General features: G+C 40.0%; 1 protein-coding gene across 1 annotated transcript in view; it reads left to right on the top strand.

Moving 5' to 3' along the window:
- The first annotated feature begins 1671 nt into the window (after nucleotides 1–1671).
- The window catches only part of SNCA (synuclein, alpha (non A4 component of amyloid precursor)), a 69770-nt gene continuing 48790 nt past the window's right edge, over nucleotides 1672–22651 (top strand). Inside the window, exons 1-3 of the mRNA XM_010586159.1 lie at nucleotides 1672–1817; nucleotides 8201–8242; nucleotides 16484–16629. Of these exons, the coding sequence (XP_010584461.1) occupies nucleotides 1697–1817; nucleotides 8201–8242; nucleotides 16484–16629 (309 nt within the window). The 5' untranslated portion in view covers nucleotides 1672–1696. The remainder of the gene's footprint in view (nucleotides 1818–8200; nucleotides 8243–16483; nucleotides 16630–22651) is intronic.

Genomic DNA, 22651 nt, shown 5'->3' with positions numbered 1-22651 from the left:
GTATATATATACATACACGTGTAATTTTATATATATAAAAAATATATTTTTTATATATATATGTCCTGTTGAACGTGCTCTTGTGGGCACGGGGGAGGGAGGAGAAGCCGGGCGCTGTGGCCGCCTTGTGCCGATGGCGTGTCAGCTGGAGCCCGTGGGTGCCCACACGGTCGCGTCGCCCAGCTCTCCTCGGTAGGTGCCTCTCTCTCTCTCTCTCTCTCTGTACGTATAGATATAGTCACGACGCCCAGCCCTCTCCCTCCCTCTGCAGGTGCCTTGGGTATTATTTGATATACGCCCGCGCTGCCCGCCCGCCGTCCCCAGGTGCCCCTGCACCTGGTTGTGGCGCAGCCCACCCCCCCCCCCGGGCACGGGCACGGGCACGGGCACGGGCACGGGCACGGGGAGCCCCTTGGTGGTGGAGCCGGAGGGTCCCGCGGGCTGGGGCCTGCCTCCCCCCCTCTGTGTATAAGGCATCGCCTCCCCTCCTCACCTCCCCCCCAGGCCCAGGGTGACAGGTACCGTAGGCAGAGGCAGTTTGGCTGGAGCACAAATATTGCTTTTCTTCACACGCTCGTCACAAGTTAGTAGAAAGCTGCGGCAGCCCAGATGCCTTCCTAGACATCCATTCCTCCTACTCAGCCTCTGGCAGGGAAAAGAAAATAACAGGCAGCACTTCTTTCTGTGTGGGTGGAGGAAGAGAAAGGACTATCGATAACTGATTTGTTGAAGGGGCACCGACTTCTTGGTTTTAATTACTATTGTAGTAGTTCCAGTGTAGCGCTGGGTTATGTAGTTGGTACAGAACTCACTTGGTAGCTTTAGTGCAGTGCTTTTAAAATCCTGCATTCTTGCTTTTGCTTTTTAGTAAAATCTCTTCTCAGTCCTGATACATGCAAAGAACCCATTTGGGAAGACTCAGTTTCCAGAAGAGTGACGTGGACTGTGTACAAAATGCTGGACTACTAGAAAAGCAGCATTTTTCTATTTGCTCCAGTCCTTCTGGGTCGTAATGGCGGTTTCTTATAACAAGTGAACATTTGTCATTTAGGAGGGGTTTGGGTTTTTGTGGTTTGCTTTCATTGTTTTTTAAGTTGCTAGTGTTTCTTTAAGTCAGATTTTTTCCTCTGAATGAGAGGTGGAGTATCATCAAATCACAGGGCTAAATCTTGCAATCAGCACATGAACAGAACTGTCCTTTGGAGGAAATGATGCCTTGGTAGGCAAGGAAGGGACTTGTATTGATGAATCCATCTTCCAACCAGAGCTGCATTATCGGCAACCTCTCTGTAGGATTCTGTGGAAACAGGATCCCCGAGCCTTTCTTGGACTGAGGGAACTGCTCTTGCAGCACTGTTTAACTTACTATCTATAGCAGCATGTGAGAAAATGTAAAGGTGATTCGTGTAACCTTACTCCTTGTTTTTCTAGTTATTTAACTGTTCTTTCTGTCTGAAATACTGAGTGCAACCTTGCATATAGAGAGGTGTTTGTGTATGGCTAATAGAGATGTGGATGAAAGCTACATAATATGTGGGTATAAATAATATAATTTTTAAGTAATTGCCATCCCATTCAGTTTGACTGAATTTTTCCTCCCATTCTGGGATAAAAAGCTGAAAAAAGTCTTACTGGAAGTGTACTGTCTTTTTTTTTTTTTTTTTTCTCTAGAGCTGTGTGAAGAAACTCTTCAGCCATGGATGTGTTCATGAAAGGACTTTCCAAGGCAAAGGAGGGAGTCGTAGCAGCAGCAGAAAAAACCAAGCAGGGTGTGGCAGAGGCGGCAGGAAAGACGAAAGAAGGTGTCCTCTATGTAGGTAGGTGGACAGCAGAGATCATGCTGCTGGTCGGTGTACCCTGACATTCACAGCTGCATCCTCATCAGACCTATTCTTCTGCAAAAAAAATATGCAGTCACTCATAGGAGACCATTGCAAAACAAAGAAGAGAGTTGTGCCCTCCTGAGCTCCAGTTCTCTGAAGCTGAATATTGGTTCTTAAGTCACTGCATTGTGCTGGCCATACATTACTGCTCTGTGGAGCCACATCCATAATGCCATACTGGATGAGGTTTTGTCACAGGAGGTGCCTTACAGTACAGGTCACTAGCTGGCACTCTATTCAAGAAGTTTGCTAGGTTAAGGTTGAAGGGGTAGTTGGTACAGTAAAAATAAATTTTTAAAAAAAAAGTAAAAGCTGAAGTGGAAGGTAGCTTCACAGCATCCAATTGAACACGTGGGGTTTAAGTGGGTTTTTAAGAGAAGAAGCTTGAGAGGTTAATTTGGGAACTGAGCATAAGCCATGCTGACTACTTGGCATGCCAACAGTAACATTTTGTATGGCAAAGTGACATCTTCTCATCTTTTGAAATTAACTTCATGTTCTGTACTTACTATTGCATATCCATAGCAGATATTTCCTGTGACTTCTCAAGGAAGAGCGACTACAGTTAATGAGGTAGGGCAGGTAGACCCCAAGGTAGCAAAGCAGTTGTTAAGTGACTTATCTAGGCCACACACAAGAGTCTTGCGCAGAGCCAGGGATAAAATTCTTTTCAAATCCCCAATCAGTACTTTGATTGCATGATCATCATCTTCACTTAGCAAGTATCAGGCTTTAGAGGACTGTCTTGTGAATGCTGCCATGAAAACTTCACAGGAAAATAATCTACCAAGACCATATGAATAAGTGGTCATTTAAAAAAAAAATTATGGATCTGTTTCTCCTATTCATCAAATAAAGTTTTTCTATAAAAGAATGAAGGGGAAAAGATACTCTTTTGTGTAGGTCCTTTCTTTTTTGCTGATTTTGTAGCAGGTCAGTTCTGTAATGGATGCTGTGTGTACCTAGGGAGATGTGCACAGATATCAAAGAGAAGTTAAACAGAGTTGAAAACCTGAGACATTTCTTTTAAATGGAAGCACTGAAGTGTCTGCAATTCCAAAGTCTTTTCAGGATTCCCTCTGCCCTTGCAGGCTAGTGCCAGTCTACAACAAATTATTTCTGTTCCAGATAGTTTGGACTACTCATTTGGAATACACTTTTCTCCTGCTGAGCCATAGCAAAGCTCAGTGCTCTTGCCAACAGAGATGGCAGTCATTTTGAAAACTAATTGTAAGATGAGTCTATTTTAAAATGAGCATCTGCTCATTTTCAATACATCAAAATAGATGTTTTTTCACTGTACACTGTGCTTGATATTGGAATTGTTTTGGGGGGGGGACTTTTTATTTATTTATTTTGTTTTCTTGTAGTTCTTGACTGTGCTTCTGGGGTCATTGATTTCTTTGTATTAGAAACCTGCATTGTGTGCTGAATTAATCTTTGTGTCAGACCTGTTCTCCAGACTGTAATAATATTTGAATCTCGTTCTGCTCCCAAAGGCAACAGATACCCTATTGTCTTCAGAGATGCTTTTGATGAGGTTGAACTTTGGAGGGCAGGCTTGCTATTTAGTTCAAGAATAAAATACTGAGGACAGCGGAGCCCTGAGCCATGATAGGGACCAGTGCATATGACTGTAGTAGTGGTAAAGGATCCTTCCCACAGCAGATGCCTGCTTTTCAGGAGGAGCTATATGCGCAGTTTCAGTTGTGCAGGTAAAAAAGCCTTTGGTTGGAAGCTGTCTCTGGGAGCTCTGGCAGCTCGTGTGTCTGCATATGTGCCTGCCCATACCTGCTTGTAGGGAGACACAGTTTCCCCAGCTGAATTTTCAACAGGATCAAGTAGGGTAAGGGGCAAATGAGGAGTGGCGTATTTCTCTGTCTACTTCCCAAGCACACAGTGGGGGCAGCTCTTCCAAGCAGCGTTAGCAAAGGCTGGTGTGATCCTCTTTGGTTCTGGAGGCTGGTAACAGTTGCAATGCAAAAGGTGGTGAAACCCCTTTGTGAGCAGAGGAGAGAAGCAGCACACTGCATTAGAGCTCCTGAAAGTTTCTCCCTCCCTATGTCTGTAGCTGGGTTTTCAGATACAAGTTTCACAGCCAGATTATACTGTGAAAGCTGCCTGACATCTTGCAAAAAAGAACCTAACATTGGGCTGAGAGAGACCTGTTAATCGTTTTCAGTTTCAACAGTCAGCTCCATAACATTCAGCCTTCCATTGCTGCTGGAGAATTAATAAGATGCAAAGTCTTTGGTCCAGATCCCCTAGGTGATACGGTCTCCCACTGAAATCAGTGGAATTTAAGTGAATATGGAAAACATCTGGACCTTTCTGTCCAGAATGCTGTTAGCTATTATGTGAAAGATTGTAACATAATTCTACCTGATAAGTGTTCTATTAACAAAAGCTGCTGCTTGGGATGAAATGTGGTTGTTGTAACTTTTTTCCCTTTTTCCCACACAAGGAAAGTTCCCTTTTGCACAGGGGGAAACTTAGAGCTCTGAGGAAAAGTGGCATATTAGAGAATTAACTGGGGATTTTTTTCCCTCTCCATGCTGAAGTCTATTCTTTCTTCCCTCAGTCCACTGTTTTTGTCGTGCTTTTTAATACCCAAGATACTGTTCAATACAGTCTGTAGTGTGTTTTTATGCTTTCAGGTGGTTTTTTTCCCTAAATTCCTCTGCTGATGTACTTCAACATTGGCCAGCTGAAATCAGTGGCTGTGTCTTGACTCGTACAAGCACAGCATCGGGACCTTTCTTGATGTCAAACAACGGCCTGATCATTGATTAGAAAGGAGGACTAAGGCTCAGCAATCCTGTGCTGCATCGTGTGTGCTGTAACTTTAAAACTGTGTCTCTGTGTATCCTTCAAGAGCTGTTGGTGTGAAGCAGTGAGGAAACAAGTGGCAATAGTTACCCCCACTCGCTTTGAAACCAGGAACCGAGAGTAAGAAGGATGCTCTTGCATGCTCTTAGTGATGTATTGCTCAAGAGCTCCTCTGAGCTTTGTTTGTCCTACCAGGGAGCTGAAGTTTTTGCTAAGCTGACTCTTGAGTGCATGTTCAGTGCTCAGGAATGGAAGTTTCCAGTCTGATCATTTTTGATGTGTTATACCCTAGCAGAACAAAGGAATAGTTTATCAGGAGCAGGGTAGCTAGTGGATGAGTTGTTTGCTACTCCCTGTGCTTAGCTGGTACATGGCCTTAGAGTAGAATAGTGCAGTCATGACCTATTTGGCAAGACCATCCAAATTCCTCTGCTACACTCTCTTTTCATAAGGTTTCTTATTTTCCTTTGGTAACAGAAAAGCCAGCAGAGTAGTCAAGGGACTCAAGGTCCATCTGGTGCAATAATGAGCTTCAGCACTTGGGAGGAAGTGTCTTCCGTAGGCGATGATTTCTCCTTCCCCTAATTTGCGCTTATGTCTCCCTGTCTTTAACCAGCTCTGACTAAGCAACCTGAATCTCAGGCAGGACTTCCTTGGAATAGTCTGTTCGTCTCTCAAAAAGCCCAGAAATGAGTGTATTGCCAAACTACTGATATACACTTTTGTTTTGGCATAATGACAGTGATGATAATAAATAATGAAATTAAGAGTCTATTGTATTTTTTTTATAATTACAAAAAGGCAAAAATTCTGGTTTTGGCTTCTCCTTCCCCTCACACAAACGTGTATTATAGCAAAGAAAAGTAGCATTACCCTGTACTACCATTGCTCCTGGATCACCTAGATGGTGTAGGTCAGTGTCAAATTCCTTGGTCTTTGTATTATCCCTACTCCGATGCCTCTGTTCCCATTGTTATGCAGGGTACAATGAGCAAGATTATTGATGTTTTGGGAATGCCAGGATGAAAGACAGCTAGTTTGTCTCAGAAACAATGTGGATGACCAGCTTTCCTTCATTGCCAGAAGTCGTCCTACTGAATTCAACTGTTGTTATTTATAGGCCTGTTCTGGCAGATCCTAATGTACTTCTAGATCCTGTTGTAGCTGTGGCTGCAAAAACAGCTACTTCCATGCAAGTGTGCAGTAGTGGGGCAAATAGTATTGAGCTCTAACATATGCTGTAAGGTCTGGACCACTGCTTAGCTGGTTGTTTGCCAATTAATGGATTTAGCTATACATATCTCTGTTCTGTATGGGTCTGTGAGCTGAGCTTTCATTAAAGAAAAGCCTGTCTTCCACTAACAGAAAGAGACTAGCATTTCTGTATTAGTTGTGGTTATAGCAATGTTACGTCAGGGTAAGTGAAGTAAGAGTCAACTTGCATATGTCCCTCTGGAGATAATATGCATTGCAGAGTTCCTCAGGGAGTTCTGGTGTACCATCCATCTCTTACCAGTCCTAGGGGACTGAGTACTTGCTATTCACAGGTTTCCATGTGTTTAATAGCTTGGCTTGCAGGTAATAACTTCAACAAGATGAACAAGACACTAGCCAGGTCTAACTGCATTTAAAAGCATACGCTTAATATTAAGTATTCTGATAGACACACTGTAAGCCTGAAATCATGTTTAGTCTCTTTCTAGAAGTCACTAGAACCATCACCTGCTTGGATTCCAGTAAGCGTTCAAAGTGCTTTGCTGCTTCAGGTCTCATGGTGCTGCAAGATTGAGAACCAAAGTCCTAAACCAAGTGCTTAGACATTAACACTTTGGATTTAATAAAATGGACAATTCTTTCAATGGTAAATATTTTCAGTGAGAGAAAATAAGCTTTTTAAAAAGAGAAAATCAGAATAAAGGGGGAAAAAGACTTCTCAGCTTTTTAACCTCTTCATTAGCTAGTTAAAGGAACATGCCATTTTACTGGATGCAGTATTTGTTTTCCTCTTATTTATCACGGATTATTATTCTGCTCTTGCTCATGGATAACAGAGCCTTTTCAATGCTCTAATCAATCTGATAGTACTATAAATACAGGGCTTAAGTTCCATAAATTGGCACTAGTAGCAAGTAGGACATATTGATGAATGAACTTATATTGTATTTCAGTGTTTAATTGTATTATTGTAAAGAATTGTGGACAAAGTTGCTTTCTTCTAATATTTTTCTGGTCATATATTTTCCTCTAATACATTTCTGCTTATATCAGTTTGTATATGATTTTACACATAGTGTTAAGCTAAAATTGTATAGATGTTAGAAGTGTAAAGTCAGAAGTATAAATTATAATGTGTAAAATACTGAATGACATACAGACAAAAAAATGAATTACAAATAAGGTAACTTCTGTGTTAGTAATAATAAAAAAAAATCCTATCTCTGGCAGACTAGGGTAAGATGATAAGCTAGGAGCCATGAACTCTGTAATGCTTAATTGTTAAGCATCATAGTCCACAGATGGCTACTAATCCCTGAAATGTAGCCAGGTTATAAAACCTGAGAAGGACAAGTAGAGCTCTGGTAGGGAGAAAGAAATGGAATTAGGTTTTCAACAGCAATACGTGCTAATTTGTTTCTTTTCCCATTGGAGACATGAGAGATTGTTCCCTTTCATGCAGAGTGGTAACAAGTCATGGTATTTTTACATGGGTGTTCCAGATACGGTTTGGTCTTCAGGGTGGCAGAGTTACATTGCTTGCACAGGTCTTGCATTACGTCTCAGTCTAGTACTAGCTCTAGATTGCTCTCTGCAGAATCTTTACATGTTGTCACATGTGCCTGTGGCAACAAGGACACTGGATGCGGCAGACCTTGGGTTTGACCCTGGTGGCATTTTCATGTTTGAATCCTATCTACTGTTTAATGTTTCCCCGTTCAGATTAATTTTTGTCTAAATCTGGCTAGCACTACCAGCTCCCCATGATTTTAACCTCTAGGTCTTTCTGTAGTTCAATAATGGTGGTTAACGCCTTCAAACTGAGATCTGGAGAAGAGTTGTAAGATGAAATTGTAAGGATGTTCTGGAAACTTGGGCTCTGATCTGCAAAGACATGCGTTAGCCTCTTAGGATGTTAACAGTAACTTGGTTTCTGTGCAGTCATCCATGTGAGTTTGCAAAGTGGGAGGCTTAATTAACACAGCTATTAAGAAAATGGCAAGGAAGTCGGTATGTACAAGAAAAAAAACCTGCCGAAGTGTTTCCAGTATTATTCGCCTTTTCCACAGTCAATACGCATTCATGCAGTTGCTGCTTATTGATGGTTTTGCCCTTTCCCTCAGATTGAATTTCTCTTTAATTAATTTTAATAATCTTAGAAAATACTCTATGCAACTGTATGTAATCTGTATATTCATCCCTCTTTATCACCCATCTAGGCTTTACCAGTACTTAAGACATGTATTTTCAACATAATATTGTTCTTTGTTTAGGTTCCAGGACCAAGGAAGGAGTTGTTCATGGTGTCACAACAGGTAAGACAATTATCTCTTAATTTCAACTGCTTCCCTACGTTTGATTAACCAACCATTTAGCTGTTTAAAATTCAGTGTATTTTTTTTGAGAGCACTCCAATTTATGAATCATAGAAAAACATAGAACAATTGAGAGGCAGAAAGCAACATTCATTTTGTCAAAACGCATACACTGTTTTACAATCAAATATGTAAATTTAATATAGCTGTATGTGAGAAGGGTTTTTTGAGTGAAGTTCCCAAATCAAAGTCAAGCTGTACTAGTATGAGCCAGGAGACTAACGAAACCAGATTCCTAAACAGAAGGAAATAACTTGCTTTTGTGGAAATAGATAAATCAAGCGTCTTTCTGTTGTTTATTGCCAAAGGTGAACTATTCGGTGCTGGAAAGTTATAAACTAATTGGCATAAAAAAAAGTGAGGTCTTTCTTAATTTTATTTGTTTGTTTATTTTTTGCTATGAAGAACTTTGACCTATAGAAACTGCAAGCCTGGCTTGGGTGCCCAGGCTTGCCTCCTTTGAGCTGAGGAGGCAGCAAAGGCGGATCTGGAGAAGAGGAATGCCACTGGAGGAGGACTGAGGAAGGCAAAGGGGGGAGGGACGGACCTGGGCATATGTCAGGAGGACTTTCATCTGCTGATCTGGGAGCTCATAGTTGGACGGGACCGATGCTAGTGGAAGAAGCAGGAATTACTGCAACAAACGAAGGAGGGAAAATAACGTAGAAGGAGCCTCCTTCATACGGTAGGGACTGCAAGAGGTAGGTAGGAAGGAAGAACCACAGGGAGCGTCCGCAGTTAAGGCAAATGAGGTCAGCAGCATGTCCGTGCTGAAGCCTTTTAGACTGCCCGCGGTGCAGCTGGGATGCAAAATGGAGTTTCGCCTCCACGGTCACCAACTTGGCCCTGTCATACAATCGCTGCTGTTCACCGCAGCCTGTGTGATCAGACCCCAGCTCCTGTTAAGCTGGCTGCCATGTAACCGCAGCACGGCCCAACTGCTGCCCGAGCCGCGCAGGCTGAGGAGCGGCAGGGGCAGACCGTGGCGCGGCGTGGGATCTTCCCCCACGCGGCTGAGCCCGGGCTGCGGCCAGCCACGCGGGTGATTTACAGCGGCGGAAGGCACCCGCCTGCCTGCCCGATGGCCGGCGGCTTCTCCCCGGGAACTTAATACCCGAGTATCCCCTGTACTCTTAGTGGTTCTTCATCCCAGCCTGGGGTCCGTTTCCAGCAATGCACAGATAGTGCGGTTTCAGACAAGGTGTGCTTGCGGCACCGACAGTCATGCTGCCGCTGCAGTGTGGACGTGCCCCATTGCCCTCTCTGGTCCCACAAGATTGGTGTGACTCATCAGTGTGTCCCACTGGAGCTGGTTGGGTGGGAAGATCAAAGAGAAATAGCTTATAGGAAAGAAACAAATTCCAGAGTTTTGATAAACTGGTTTGGATTTGTCACAGTTATGAGGGTTTTGAAACGTTTTTTTTTTTTAGAACTACTGATCTCTCAGCAGCAACAGCACTTGCAAACTTTGAAGTTAATGCCAGGCATGTGTATTCACATTAGTGTTTCTACACAGAAGAGTAGTAAATTCACATTTTAAATTGATTTACCGGGATCGTTTTAGGTGTGAACTGAAACCAGTAACCAATAATTCGTAGTAAGTGGCAAAATGAATGGAAGTCTTTGATCTCTACAGAGTGTGGGAAAGCCTCAGCTGACCATAGTGCATTGAATAGAATGTGTAATTTTCTGCTGTAGAATGTGGGACTTCTGAAGATGTGAAGAAAATGCGTGGCCAAGAACTTTAAGGTGTTTTTTCCCCTAAGAAATTAGGAAACAAATAAGTAAGGGAGTAGAAAAGGATTTCTTCTTTCTTTTCGTTTTGTGTACAGCCAGTCTATGATTCACCTGTGCTCACATAAGCCAATGCAAAGGATGAACAACTGTAGGTAAACAAATGGCAGTACTTAATATCACAACCCACATAAATGGTTGAGAAGTCAGTCAAGAGTATTTTTAGTAACAAAACTGAACAGAACATCTATGATAGTCCTTCAGAGTTTAGCCTCAGGCTGAACATGCATGTGGTTGTTATGAGGTTTGAAGTCGCAGCTTGTTAGACCTCAATTAAGAGAAATATTCAGAGGGATCATTACTATAACCAGTAGAGGATTGCAGTAGAATGAGATTTGAGACACATATGTCTAATGTCACCACAGATGTGGGAACAGCAACTGACAGCACTAACAAGCAAGTTAATAGAGGTGGTGTTCACCAAGCTGGGCTGTGGTAGATAAAAGTCAAGGGCATTTGCATGTGTATGAAACTTGCTGAAGTGCTGGGACTCTGTAGTGGGCCTGCTTAGTGGGGAGCTTCTTTCCCTTCTGCGAGAAACAACCCATCTCAAATGCTGTGAGTATCCATCTTTATCTGATTGCAGTATGTGTAGTGAGACAGGAAATTTTAAGTAGATTAATAGAATTTTTGCCAAGTTTGAAAAGATGTTAAATTTTGTTCTACAAGATACAAAACAGACTATAAAGCCAAACATAAGGAGAACACATCTGTTATGTGCTGTGCCTATGAATAGAAAATTCAGAAAAGTTACAGCTAATTTTAGGCAAAACAGTGGTCGCTCTTCACCCGCTTTAGGAAATGGGTGACACAAAGTGAAACACCCAAAGCTTGGGAATAATGGGTTCTGTGCCACAGTTTGCTTCCTTCTGGCCTATTAAACTGTTTGAAAGGGGTTCGGCTGTTGAATGAAAATGGAAAATGAATAGAGGGCATGCAGGTTGAAATGTGGCAGTGAGACGAGGAGACCTAATGCAAAATCCAGAGAGCACGGTTTCTAAAATGAAACAGGATGGGCTCGGTAGTATAAAAACAGAAGAATTGCTTGGGCACATATTTTAACAATAAAAAATTTTTTAAAATTGCAAGTCTATGAAGTGTTTTTCTGGCAAGCAGGGAAGTTAGGTAAAAACAGACTTGGGTTCATTGTAGTGATGCTATGAGATATAATGTGAAGACACTGAGAAATGCTAGTAAAGTCTTAGAAATCAAATCCATTTAAATCAATGCTATTAAAGTTGATGTGACAAACTGCCTTTTAGGGCACTTGTAAAGACCTACTTGTCTCTTTTCATAGGACTAGGAGTTTGCCGGTTTTGGTGGTCTTATGATGCACCAGTGTGTTAATATCATGTGCAACCTGAGGTGAAATAACACATTTTATGTGAACAAAAATGATTCAAGAGCTTGGAGACAGTCAAATGCAAACTAAAAACTAAAATCACAGATCAAAATGAGTGTGTGCTCACAGTTGTGCAGTCAGTCCTCTCTTACTGTCTGAGTTCCAAGGTCTTGCTAGTTTTGCTATTTTTGAATAGTTTGTGGTTTAAAACCGTTTGCTGGTGAAGGGACTGGGAGCTGATGCACCCCAAAGTGCTGAACAGCTAAATACAGTTTTCAGTCAGTTGCTTTCCAAACCCAGAAATACTAGACAGATGTTTCTTGCTTTAAACAAAGTATGACCTGATTGTACCAGTTCTAGTGGCATCAAGACACTGTAAAATGAGGATGCCAGGCTGTGATTTGCAGGAATATGGTGAGCATGTATTTGTCAGGTTACCCTTTCTCAGAACTTCTGAAGATGAAGTAGCTTTGCTTATTGGTTTTATGGGGTGTTAGCTTGTGTATCTGACTTGCCTGCCTAATTGACATGTCTACTGGCCTTTGACTGTAAATGCATAGTTCATCAATCTTGCTTATCTCCCAGGGATAAATGTCCAGAAATGTATAGTATCAAAGATGAAATATTTACAGTCTATTTCCTGATAATAAAAGTAAAGCACTGGTTTGTACAAAAGATCACGGCCAAAAAGCCCTTGATACTTCAACCATGTGTCTGTTTCCTGAAGTTAAGACACAATATCAACAGTTACGAACCATAAGCAAGTGTTTTGCTTAATTCTTTTATCTGATCATTCTTGTTCTTCGTAACATTCTTAGTCAGTGGTATTCCTGTTGTGTTTGTTTTAACTCCATCAGGTATCTTTCAGTAAATTGTATGAATTAAAGAACCCCCCCATGTATTTATGGCTTCTTTGTAAATGAATTCTTCAAGTACCTAAGGCAACCTTATTGTCTGAAATACACATTCAAAAGTATATTTAGTGCAGTAAGAGTAATTTCATGAATTCAGAGAAATCCTGTGGTTTTCATCCACTTTTCTTGTTCTAAATTGAAAGCAATTAGTTCTCATTTTTAATTGCTCCAAAGGTTTTATATTGATATCGTGTATTACCCAGTTGTCTATAAAAAGTAGGGAAAAGAAACCTTCAATGCCAATGATTTTTGCACAGTACTATAGTCAGTATTAGAACTTCAGTTTCAAAGTTAGCCTTGGCATGGTCATTGTACACCATCCCAGGATCATTTACTGGAATGGACAGTCTCTGCATAGATGGACAGAAGTACTCAGGTCATAGCACGGCAGAGCTCTGCAGAAGCTGATTTACTCTGTTTCTCTGCACCGTGATGAAAAGCAGACATCAGCTTTAGAAAGACTTAATGGCTTAAGATCATTAAACAACCAGGTATTCAGATTAATTTAATTAGTTGCTATCAACCCCCTGCATTCTGAACTGATTTGTTTGTGCACACTTAATGCTTTTCCCCTGTTACTACTTAGTGTAAGCAATAAAATACATGAGGCTGGAAACCTATTTTGTTTTTTCTTCTCCTGTTGCTAGGGTTTCAGAGCTGAAGGGTCACCAGGCTGGAGCTTATTTACAAAGTCACTCTGGTAAAAGGGACTTTGATGGTGTTTAGTATTCCTTAGAGACAGGAAAGAAAACTTTCTCTTTCTCCTACTAGTATGAGTGCTTTTGCACATCTGTGCTATGTGTCTAGTTTGCTGAATTTATCTTCATGACTCTGATTTCTGAAGCAGTATATGAGAGAGCTTTCATGGTACCTCCTGTGCCAGCTTTCTTATGCTATGTCTGTGTGCTGGTTTGTCTGGGATAGAGTTAATTTTCTTCATAGTAGCTAGTATGGTGCTATCTTGTGGATTTGTGACCAAAACAGTGCTGATAACACAGAGGGGGATGTTTTAGCTATTGCTGAGCAGTGCTTGCACAGAGTCAAGGTCTTTCCTGCTTCTCACACCGCCCCACCAGCGAGTAGGCTGGGGGTGCACAAGAAGCTGGGAGGGGACACAGCTGGGACAGCTGACCTCAACTGACCCAAGGGATATTCCAAGCCATATGACATCATACTCAGCAATAAAACGAGGAGGAAGGTTGGCTGGGGGGCCGCTGTTCAGGGACTAGCTGGGCATCCATCAGTTGGTGGTGAGTAATTGTTTTAATTTGCATCACTTGTCTTTCTTGGGTTTTATCTCTCTCTCTTTGTTATTTTCCTTTTCATTACTACTTTTTAAAATTATTTTATTTCAATTATTAAACTGTTCTTATCTCAACCCATGAGTTTTCTCACTTTTACCCTTCCAGTTCTCTTCCCCCCATCCTGCTGGGTGCTTAGTTGCTGGCTGAAGTTAAACCATGACAGTCTGAAATAAAAGCAATCTTAAATGTACTGCTTTTGTTACTCCTTCTATCAGGTATCTTCTTGTTGTGCCAGTAACAATGTTAGTGGCCTGATTCTTTGGGGTTTTTTGTTTGCATGTGCTAAGCCCTTTCTAGGGTAATGTGGGTTTCGGAGGAGAAAACAGAATTCAGACAGAGCCTTCCCAAAACACTCTAATAGTGGGAACGGCAGCCACTGGGTAGTTACTCTTGGTAGGTGGTCATACTTGCCATGACAACATAGTCTGAGAAATGTGTGTTTAATAGTGGCATCGGGAGTTAGGTGTTTTGTATTGCAGCATCCACAATGCATTCAATTTCACTCTATTTCTTGATATTTTGCTTTTGAGGTGCAGTTTTTTTAAGACCTTGAGATAATGAAAGTAATTATGACTATTGACAATGAACACAGTGCAACCATGCTTTATCATTTTATCAAAAGCAAGGAGTCCGCTCAAGAGCAGCTGAGCATGTGATCCTTTGTCAGCACCGAGCCTGCTGAATTTGTCTCTTTTAAATGTTCTGCCTTTCAATGTATTTTGGAAGAGGGAGTTTTCAAAATAGCGTATGTCACTTCCATACAAGGAAAAGGACCTTGATTTATGTATCTTCTGTCGGGTTTGTTTTTTCTTTTTTCCTTCTCTCTCAGAAAAGTAATGAGACAGAGGAAAAATAAAAAGCAATACTGAAATTTACCCCAAACACGTCTCTTTCTTTTATTTATTTTTTACATTTCTTGGAGAATATCACTTTAAAATGTATTTTTGCAAGATGATACTTTTTTTTACATAGCTCTGTGTGAGATTTCTTCTTGCCATTCTAAATAATATGAAAGTGTTAACAAGTTTCCGTCTCATAACCTTTCTCAGTTTGTTTCTGAAAGACTCCATACACAATCACATCTTAACATTCTTTGGAAGATATGACATGTTACTAGGACACACACCTTAAGATATGTGTTTGCAAGAACTAGTGAAAAACTTCCTATATAAATTTTATGTGTAGAATCCAGAGCTTTTTATAGTCTGTAGCTGGTAATAATCAAATGGGGCATCTTGATAGAGGTCTTTCTGCACTTGCTAGCATTATGTCAAACCTTCCCTGAGGGCAACATTTGCTTTTCAGCAAAGCCCACTTTTGATTTTTTTTTTTGATGGAAAAAGCATGGCAAGAGTACTGGATGGATACAATGAAATTTCTTGTGAATTTGTATCTTATTAGCATGTATAGGTTGGAAGATATTTGGAACAGACTTTTTCTGTTTCTAATTTCAGACTATGTATTGTTGTTCTGCTCTATAATGAAAGCTTCTGGGTTTGGTCGTAAAAGAGGGAATACTCAATCAGTTACTGTCTTTAGTTAGAATGAGCGTTAAATGATCTGATAAAATAATTTTCAGTCAGCAGATATTTATTATTTGGGTCTTTAATAAAAATCACATATTAGGCACATGTTGTACCTTTCTAGCTTTTTCCTAATTGTTGTTATTTAATGTCAATCATAACAACCTATATACTGCATGCCCTGTGATATAGGCAGCTGATACTCTTTATGTAAGGAATTAGATTTAATTTATCCATAGAAAGTCTTCTATTCGTGTGTGCTTCCCAAAAAAGGGTGGTCTATCTGCCAAGCAGAATCCATGCTGTGCTCAGGGTGCAAATAGAGCTATGAATACATTTTATGGATCAGATGGGATTTGGGCTAGAGGAAATTATAGGATTAGTTAAAATTACAAAACTATATGCTGGATGTTTTTGAAGAGCAGTCCCTGTTTAGATGAGAAAATGTGTTTCTAGCTGAAAATCTGCCTGTGTAACTTGAAGGCATGAAGTCATCCCATCTCTTAGAGCAGTTTCACTACAGTGCAAACTGCTGTCAGAAAGAGCCCTTGGGGATGAATGAGCAGAAAGAACCCAGTGATATTCTGAAAGGTAGAATGGCAACTGCTGATGTACATGTAGGCTAAATGAGTTGTTGTTTCCCTGCATCTTGGAAGTTAACTATTAATCTATTTTGCTTTAGCATCTTTGGCATTCGATCTTTTTGTAGATTAGTATGTAATAGATGGACACATCAGCAGTGGAGCAAAAAATCTCAGAGAATCGGATAAAAGGTTGTATTTGAAATTCTCTGGTTGAGTAACAGTAGCTCTGCTTATTAATCAAGTGTATTTTAGAAAATAAAAATAAAAGAATAATCAATGGCTTTTGAGTCTAATGTAAAAAAATCTTGTCTTCCATGCCCTGTAACATGTAGCAAGTGTTTGGTGGTCTAAGTGGAATGCATTTCCAAACTGGGATATATTGAATGCAATTATTACATATTACACAGCGAGCTGGGCATTATAAGGGCCCTTAAGTAATGACTTTTCTTCCCTAAATTACGTACAGCTAGGCATGAATGAAAATGTCAAGTGTCTTTCACATGGAAGAAATTGAGCCACAAATAAGGCTTATTTTTACCTCTGCAGCTCCAGTGTTACCAGATGGATAGTCTCATTTCTTAAGATCCACTTGGGGTACACAAAGTGCAATGACCTTATGGCTCTTCATGATGTTGGGCTGTCAGTGATAGATACGATTCTCTGAAAAGCTTACAGCTCCCAGAGCTGTAACGTGTTTTTCCGTCTTCTGCTTCTCCTCAGTGGCTGAGAAGACCAAAGAGCAAGTGTCTAATGTTGGGGGAGCTGTGGTGACAGGAGTGACGGCAGTGGCCCAGAAGACAGTGGAAGGAGCAGGGAACATTGCTGCAGCCACTGGCTTGGTGAAGAAGGATCAGTTGGCCAAACAGGTTTGTTTATTTACAGTCTTTTCCAGGTGAAGAAGTGAATGATGAGTGGCCTCCCTGAACTGAGGGGCAGACGGATTGTTTTCTTTTGTGTCTGCCAGTGGTATGAATGCAGGATGATTTGTGTTATGCTAAACGAAGTAACAGCAAAGAAAATGTCTGCTGTTTATAGTTTGTATTTTGAGTGACTTCCAGGATTTGGGAACTGGAGTAGGATTGAGCATGGAACTTTACTATTCTGAAAAGTCTTAGCAAGTTTGCATCACGGTTGGAAGTGTGATCTAGTGCTGATTCTGAACTTGGCAGCCTCTAGTTGGGGGCCAGCAGCTGTAGGGTTGCTGTACAGTTGAATGGGAAGATAACTTTTTTCCAAATAACTCAGGATTGAAAAGCAACCTGCTAGAGCTGAAAGGTCAAGCAGCAAATCTCAGGTTTAACAGCACAATTTGTATCCTTTGCAGATGAAGAGCAGAAGGGTTTGTGAACCAATCCACTAGATGGTTACATACATGGCATCTGAAGTCTAGATCTAGCTATAGAGTCACTATCTTCCATTAATGTAGTGACACAAACTCAAAAATGCCTCCAAACTGTTCTGAACTCTTCAGATTAAATTTTCTCTAGCTCATACTATAAAACACTCTGTAGATATTTTTATTCCAGCACCAAGGTGAGCATTAAGTATTTGCATAATACTAAGCGTTACTTGCTGATACACTGCAGTTATATACTTCCACTTACACTGGGTAAAAAGTGACCCCAAATAGCTGGTGGGAACGATGCTTTAAAATGTGTATATTGTTGTTTGGAGACAAAAATAACCCATAAGAGACAAATACATCCTTTTGTGCTGTTTTCTGTATGAACACTTAAGTGTTAGAAAAAAATAGGATTATGAAGAATATTAGTATTTGCACAAAAATATGGGTGTCTCATGGATTTAGCATGAAAAAGTTCTGTGGTGTATCTTATTTCCAATTAGTGTCCAGAGGAGCTGTTAAAATTGAATCCTTAAAAACTCTTCTTTATCATTATCTGTCATTGAAGTGAATTCCTGTCTGTCTGACAAATCCTATTGGTGTTTTAGTTTGGGGGGAATAAAAGGGGTATTGCTTTGTGGTAGGCATTCACTCCACTGTGGTGGATTGGTCTTGAAAACATCTCACAAGCAGTTTTATTCTCTTTCAGAGCATTTTTCCTGGGGGGCTTTTTAGTCCTTTTTTGCTCAGCTCTAAGTAAAATGTTGCTTTTGATGTGGCCATGATCCTTTGTAAAAGCTGTGTTGAAGATTTGCAAAATTGAGTATCTAATGAACTGCCAGGGGTTACACAAGTATGGCATGGCCACAGTAGTCTATACCCTTAGTTTCTGCTAAAGCTCTTTCGTAGTTTTACGCTGAGAATATTTTTTCTGTTTGTAGATCTTCAAACTCAGTGTCATAAGGATCATCATTGCCGTAACACACAATTACCTACTTTAGTATTGACCATACCTAATATGTATATATTAAGATTAAAAAAATAGATCCTTATAATTATAGAGTATGAAGCAAATCTCTGCTGACTTTCATTTAATTCTGTTCTGTATATTGTAAAGCTTAAATATGAGTCATGATGGCTGTAACAGAATAAAGTCACATCTGTGAAATTAAAGGACATCCATAACGTACATGCATATTATCCCGTAGCCCTATAAATAACATCATTACTCTGAACTGGTGCTTTGTTCTTTAGATACGCAAAACTATTCATTTGCTTCTTGATACTGGTATTTTTAGAATGAGATTCTCAGTCATCTATGCAGTATGGCTATCTAGCTGATTAGTATCTACGGCTCCTAGCAGGCTGCTCTGCCTCTCTGTCTCCTACTGGTTTTGCAAGGGATAAGTAGCCATTTTGAAAACGTTAACATCAAAATTCAATCATGTAAAGATATTCTACAGCCTAGTATTTCTGCATTTCTGTGCAGTTCAGAGGTCCACAAGATTGATTTTTCTTGGATTTTCCAGGTAAACTGACAGTTGGGTGGGGACCAGGCATGGGCATTCAGAATACCAGTAGGACACAGGTCCCTTGTAGGAAACAGGGTGGGTCTCGGTGAAATAAGAGAAGGTGCCAACCAGGTATATAATTGAAATATCAATGTAACTTTGTGTATTTTATCTCTGGAAGATTATGTCTTTTAAGGCTGTGATATCTTTAGTCTACTCTAAACTGGGAGTAAGAGACCACAACTAGCAAATTCATTCCTTGTGCTTAAGTAGGGCTAGCAGTGCCTTTGGCAGATTATTCTTCCTATGGACATCTATTTGGGATTGTCCTAAAGCAAATAACTGTATATCCCATGTGCAAGATGAACACTTACCCTGCTTACACAGTGTAAGCAAGTAATGGAATTTGACAGGGAATTGCAAATGAAGCATATCCATTAAAAGTGGATAGAAGCATGATTACAGGCTGTTTTTCCACAGAAGACTAAAAGGCATTAGCCAATAATCTGTTATTTTAGTTGGCTTCTAAGCTTGTGACAAATGTTTTCTTCCAGTTCACACGGACCCACATAATCAAGTCCCAATCCTCCAACTGAACATAGAAAACAGTGACCTCCTGAGATCCCTTCCAACCTGAACTATTCTGTGAACTGCTATAAACTCAGCCTCCATCCAACTGGAGGAGTTTGCTTCATTGCCATCAATTACAGGATCAGGGACTGTGAAATAAGTATCAGCTGCCTCAAAATGTGTCTGGAAGCCCATCTAAACTAATGGTCATTGCTGGGATCTGCTACTAGTGATCTGGTCGCTTGTGTAGTCTTGCGTGGTGACTGGCATTTTTCTTGTGCCTTGATGGAAGTCTGGTTTTGACTTTCAACTCGTTGAAAACAGTTGTAGCGTTTCTTTACCTGTGGATACAACAATATTCATGCAAAGGAAATACGAAGCAGATTCTTGGCACAATGCTTTCTCAATAAGTTTGTTCAAGGTTGCCTAGTGCAGCCTTTAACGCTGGTGTGCTTTGGACCCTGAAGAACAGGTTTAACCATCCAACTGAGGCCAGGCTGGAAGGCTGCTGTCACACCACACTGTCACTTACCCACCCTGTAGCTGGTGTAAGCAGGCAGTGCAAAGTGACAGCTGAGACGAGTGAGTGACAGAGCTGACTTGATAGTGCCCATGTGAGGACTGCCCTGGGGGATTTACGCTTTGGCGGAAACTCACTGCTTAACACAGCAAGGGTAGTGGCAGCTAGGAGGCTTGTATTCATTTTAAAAGGGTTAACATGCTGCAAGTAGCATTTTAATAAATGACAAAACAATTCTTAAGATTATTTAGATTCCAAAAGTTCTTTCATGCATTGCCAGCATGCATCTACTCAAAAATTATTTCTAATGCACATTGCATTTAGCATAGAGCCTATTGAAAATGGATTAACTCTTTATAAACTAGTTAAATTTGGGCCTAATTTTAAAATCTGCCCATAATAATGCTGTTCTTTGTAATCACTGGGACTCTTCCTGGAAGCAGAAAAGAAGTTGCTTTTCTTTTTCATGCTTTCTTCTCTCTGTTAAGAGAAGATGATAAACTGAAATACTGGGTTATACAGATAAAACATTTGCTTTAAATTTATTCTGTGCCAGTGCATGTTTTATTTCTGTGTACAGTGTGAGTGTGCTTCTATATTAATTGAGTAAAAAAAAAAGGAAGATTAATGATAATTACATTTACTGTAGAAATGAACATGGTTTTTTCCTAAATTAAGAAAGCTGTGAAATCCTTTGAATATTCTATTTTCAGCTTAGTATGAGCATATAGATCCAGATAGTATGGAGGGGTACTAGTTAGTGAATATCTAGTGTATAATATTGCCTGAGAACAAAATGTGGATTATGAAGTTTATTATTTTCAGATAGGTAATTAACTAATTGAGGTTCTTAACCTCACTAAATTCACATCATTTGGTTCTCTAGCATCTCAAGAATAAATCTGTTGGTATGTTCTGTGATTTCTATAGTGAATAATTTTATTTATACTGTTCTAGCACTAAAATCTCCAGTCAAGCTGAAACCTCAAGGTACTTTGAGTACCATGCAAAGACATAGTTAGACAGATTTTCTGTGCTGTAGATCTTACTAAAGTAAATAGAGTAGCAGGCCTTGTCCTTATCGTGTTTAGGATCCATATGATCTATATGGATTGTGTTTGGTATCTATATGTGCTAAATCCTTTTTCTTTCTAGAGTGTCTCTTAATTTAACATTTACAGTAAACAGCAGTGTAAACACAAACATAAAATTACAGTAGCAGATAACATATAGATAGATAATATACTTACAGAGCAGATAATATAACTCGTTGGTTTAATTACCAAGCTTTCAGGGAAAAGACGACCGTGAGTGGGAAGACTGTCAGTTTAGGCACTAGGCATTTTTTTCCATAGAAAATACTATATGACTAAAAGGCCTTGTTAATTGCATTTAACATGAAAAATAATTTAGAAGAATGAAAGCGATGGTAACTTTGCCATATCTTCTTCCCCCTCATCCCAGCCTGTATTTCCTGGGACTTGTTAGAAGCCAAACACTGTCCTCACATAAATAGTCAGTGCAGTGGAACCCACAGGTATAGAGTATTTCCTGTATTATTACTTTCCTTGGTCAGAATAGCTAGTCTTATGAACAACTGAATTTTTCCATTTTTACATTGCTTAGGGCCAGGATGAATCCACACTGGGGAATCACCATAATCAAATATACCAATATGCAAGGAGCATTTTTCCTCCTTTTTACACAGAAGCACCACGAGACATTGTGCGCTGCTGAGAATAAAGACATCATGAAACACCTTTTAATTTTGATGAAATGACAGCAACTTAGCTTTGATTAAGATACCAAGCATCACAGTGTACTCCAGCCAGCTATTATTTGTTCATTTGGGCAATCTTTCTGGGAGAAGGGATGCAAATCCTGTAAGTGCCTCTGAAGATTCGTCTCTTTTTCAGTGGCAGAATGGAGGTTTCCCTTCTACTTTGTTAAAAGCCCATTTTGAAATGCAAGCAATATCTCATCTTTCAAAGATTTCTGTTCTGTCTTGTTGCAAACTAAGATTCCCAAGTGTTCCCAAAAAAGTGTTAATTACCACCTGTAGTTTAAAAAGAAAAAAAGCTGAATATGAAATCTTTATTTATTGCACTTTACATCTTGCATTTAAAAAATGCAGAGATCTGTTTAGAAACCCTTCTGTAGAAATCCTATGTGGAAATAACTAGAAACTTGGGATTGACATTTGGCTTTTACCAAAGTTATCTCGGGTAGCAGTCCCTGAAGTTTAAATGCCTAACGTTAAAGTCTCCATTCACTGTTTTAGTAGCCCCCTTGCTACCTGCATATGAGATAAGTGCCTTGCTTAGTGCTTGAAAAAGCTCAAACAGGCATTTTCTCATTTTGTCTCTTTATCTCTTTGAGATATATTTTGCATATTTTATTTCCTACTGTGCCATAATACTGACATGCTATGGAAAATTCTTGAAACTTTTTAAAAACTGATTTTTTTAATGCGCTTTTTTGTAAATAAGGTTCCAGAAATAGGTCTAATCATGGCAAAATTTTGTTTTAGGTGGAACCGTGCATTTTGATAGAATATGAATATCTCCTAGTTTTCTGACCATCTTCACACTCAGTATACTCTACAGAGTGCTTGGCTTGTTAAAGGATCACTGTTGCCCATCTTCTTTCCAGTCCGTAGGTGAGTCAATTAATCTTGAAAAACTTAGCTCACAAACACAAAGGAAAATCTACTGAGCAGACATACACAATTTACATCTTCAGAAAGGGTGTTAGGGAGTTTTTCCACCTTTCCATTACATTTTATGCTTTTAGGCAGCTAGTGTCCCAAAAGGCCAGTAGACCCAAATGAAAAGCAGGACAGTTAAGTGCAAGTAACATGAGACTTAAACCATTGTTCTTTTGTGGGAATAAGCAGGTTTATTCATCTCCCCTAGAAGTTATTATGAGGAAAAACTCAAGCCTTG

Source organism: Haliaeetus leucocephalus, unplaced genomic scaffold (genome assembly GCF_000737465.1).
Source record: "Haliaeetus leucocephalus isolate CR32 unplaced genomic scaffold, Haliaeetus_leucocephalus-4.0 Scaffold140, whole genome shotgun sequence".
Lineage (NCBI taxonomy): Eukaryota > Metazoa > Chordata > Aves > Accipitriformes > Accipitridae > Haliaeetus > Haliaeetus leucocephalus.
The sequence above is the reverse complement of the archived record's forward strand: the minus strand, read 5'-3'. Positions and strand labels throughout refer to the sequence as shown.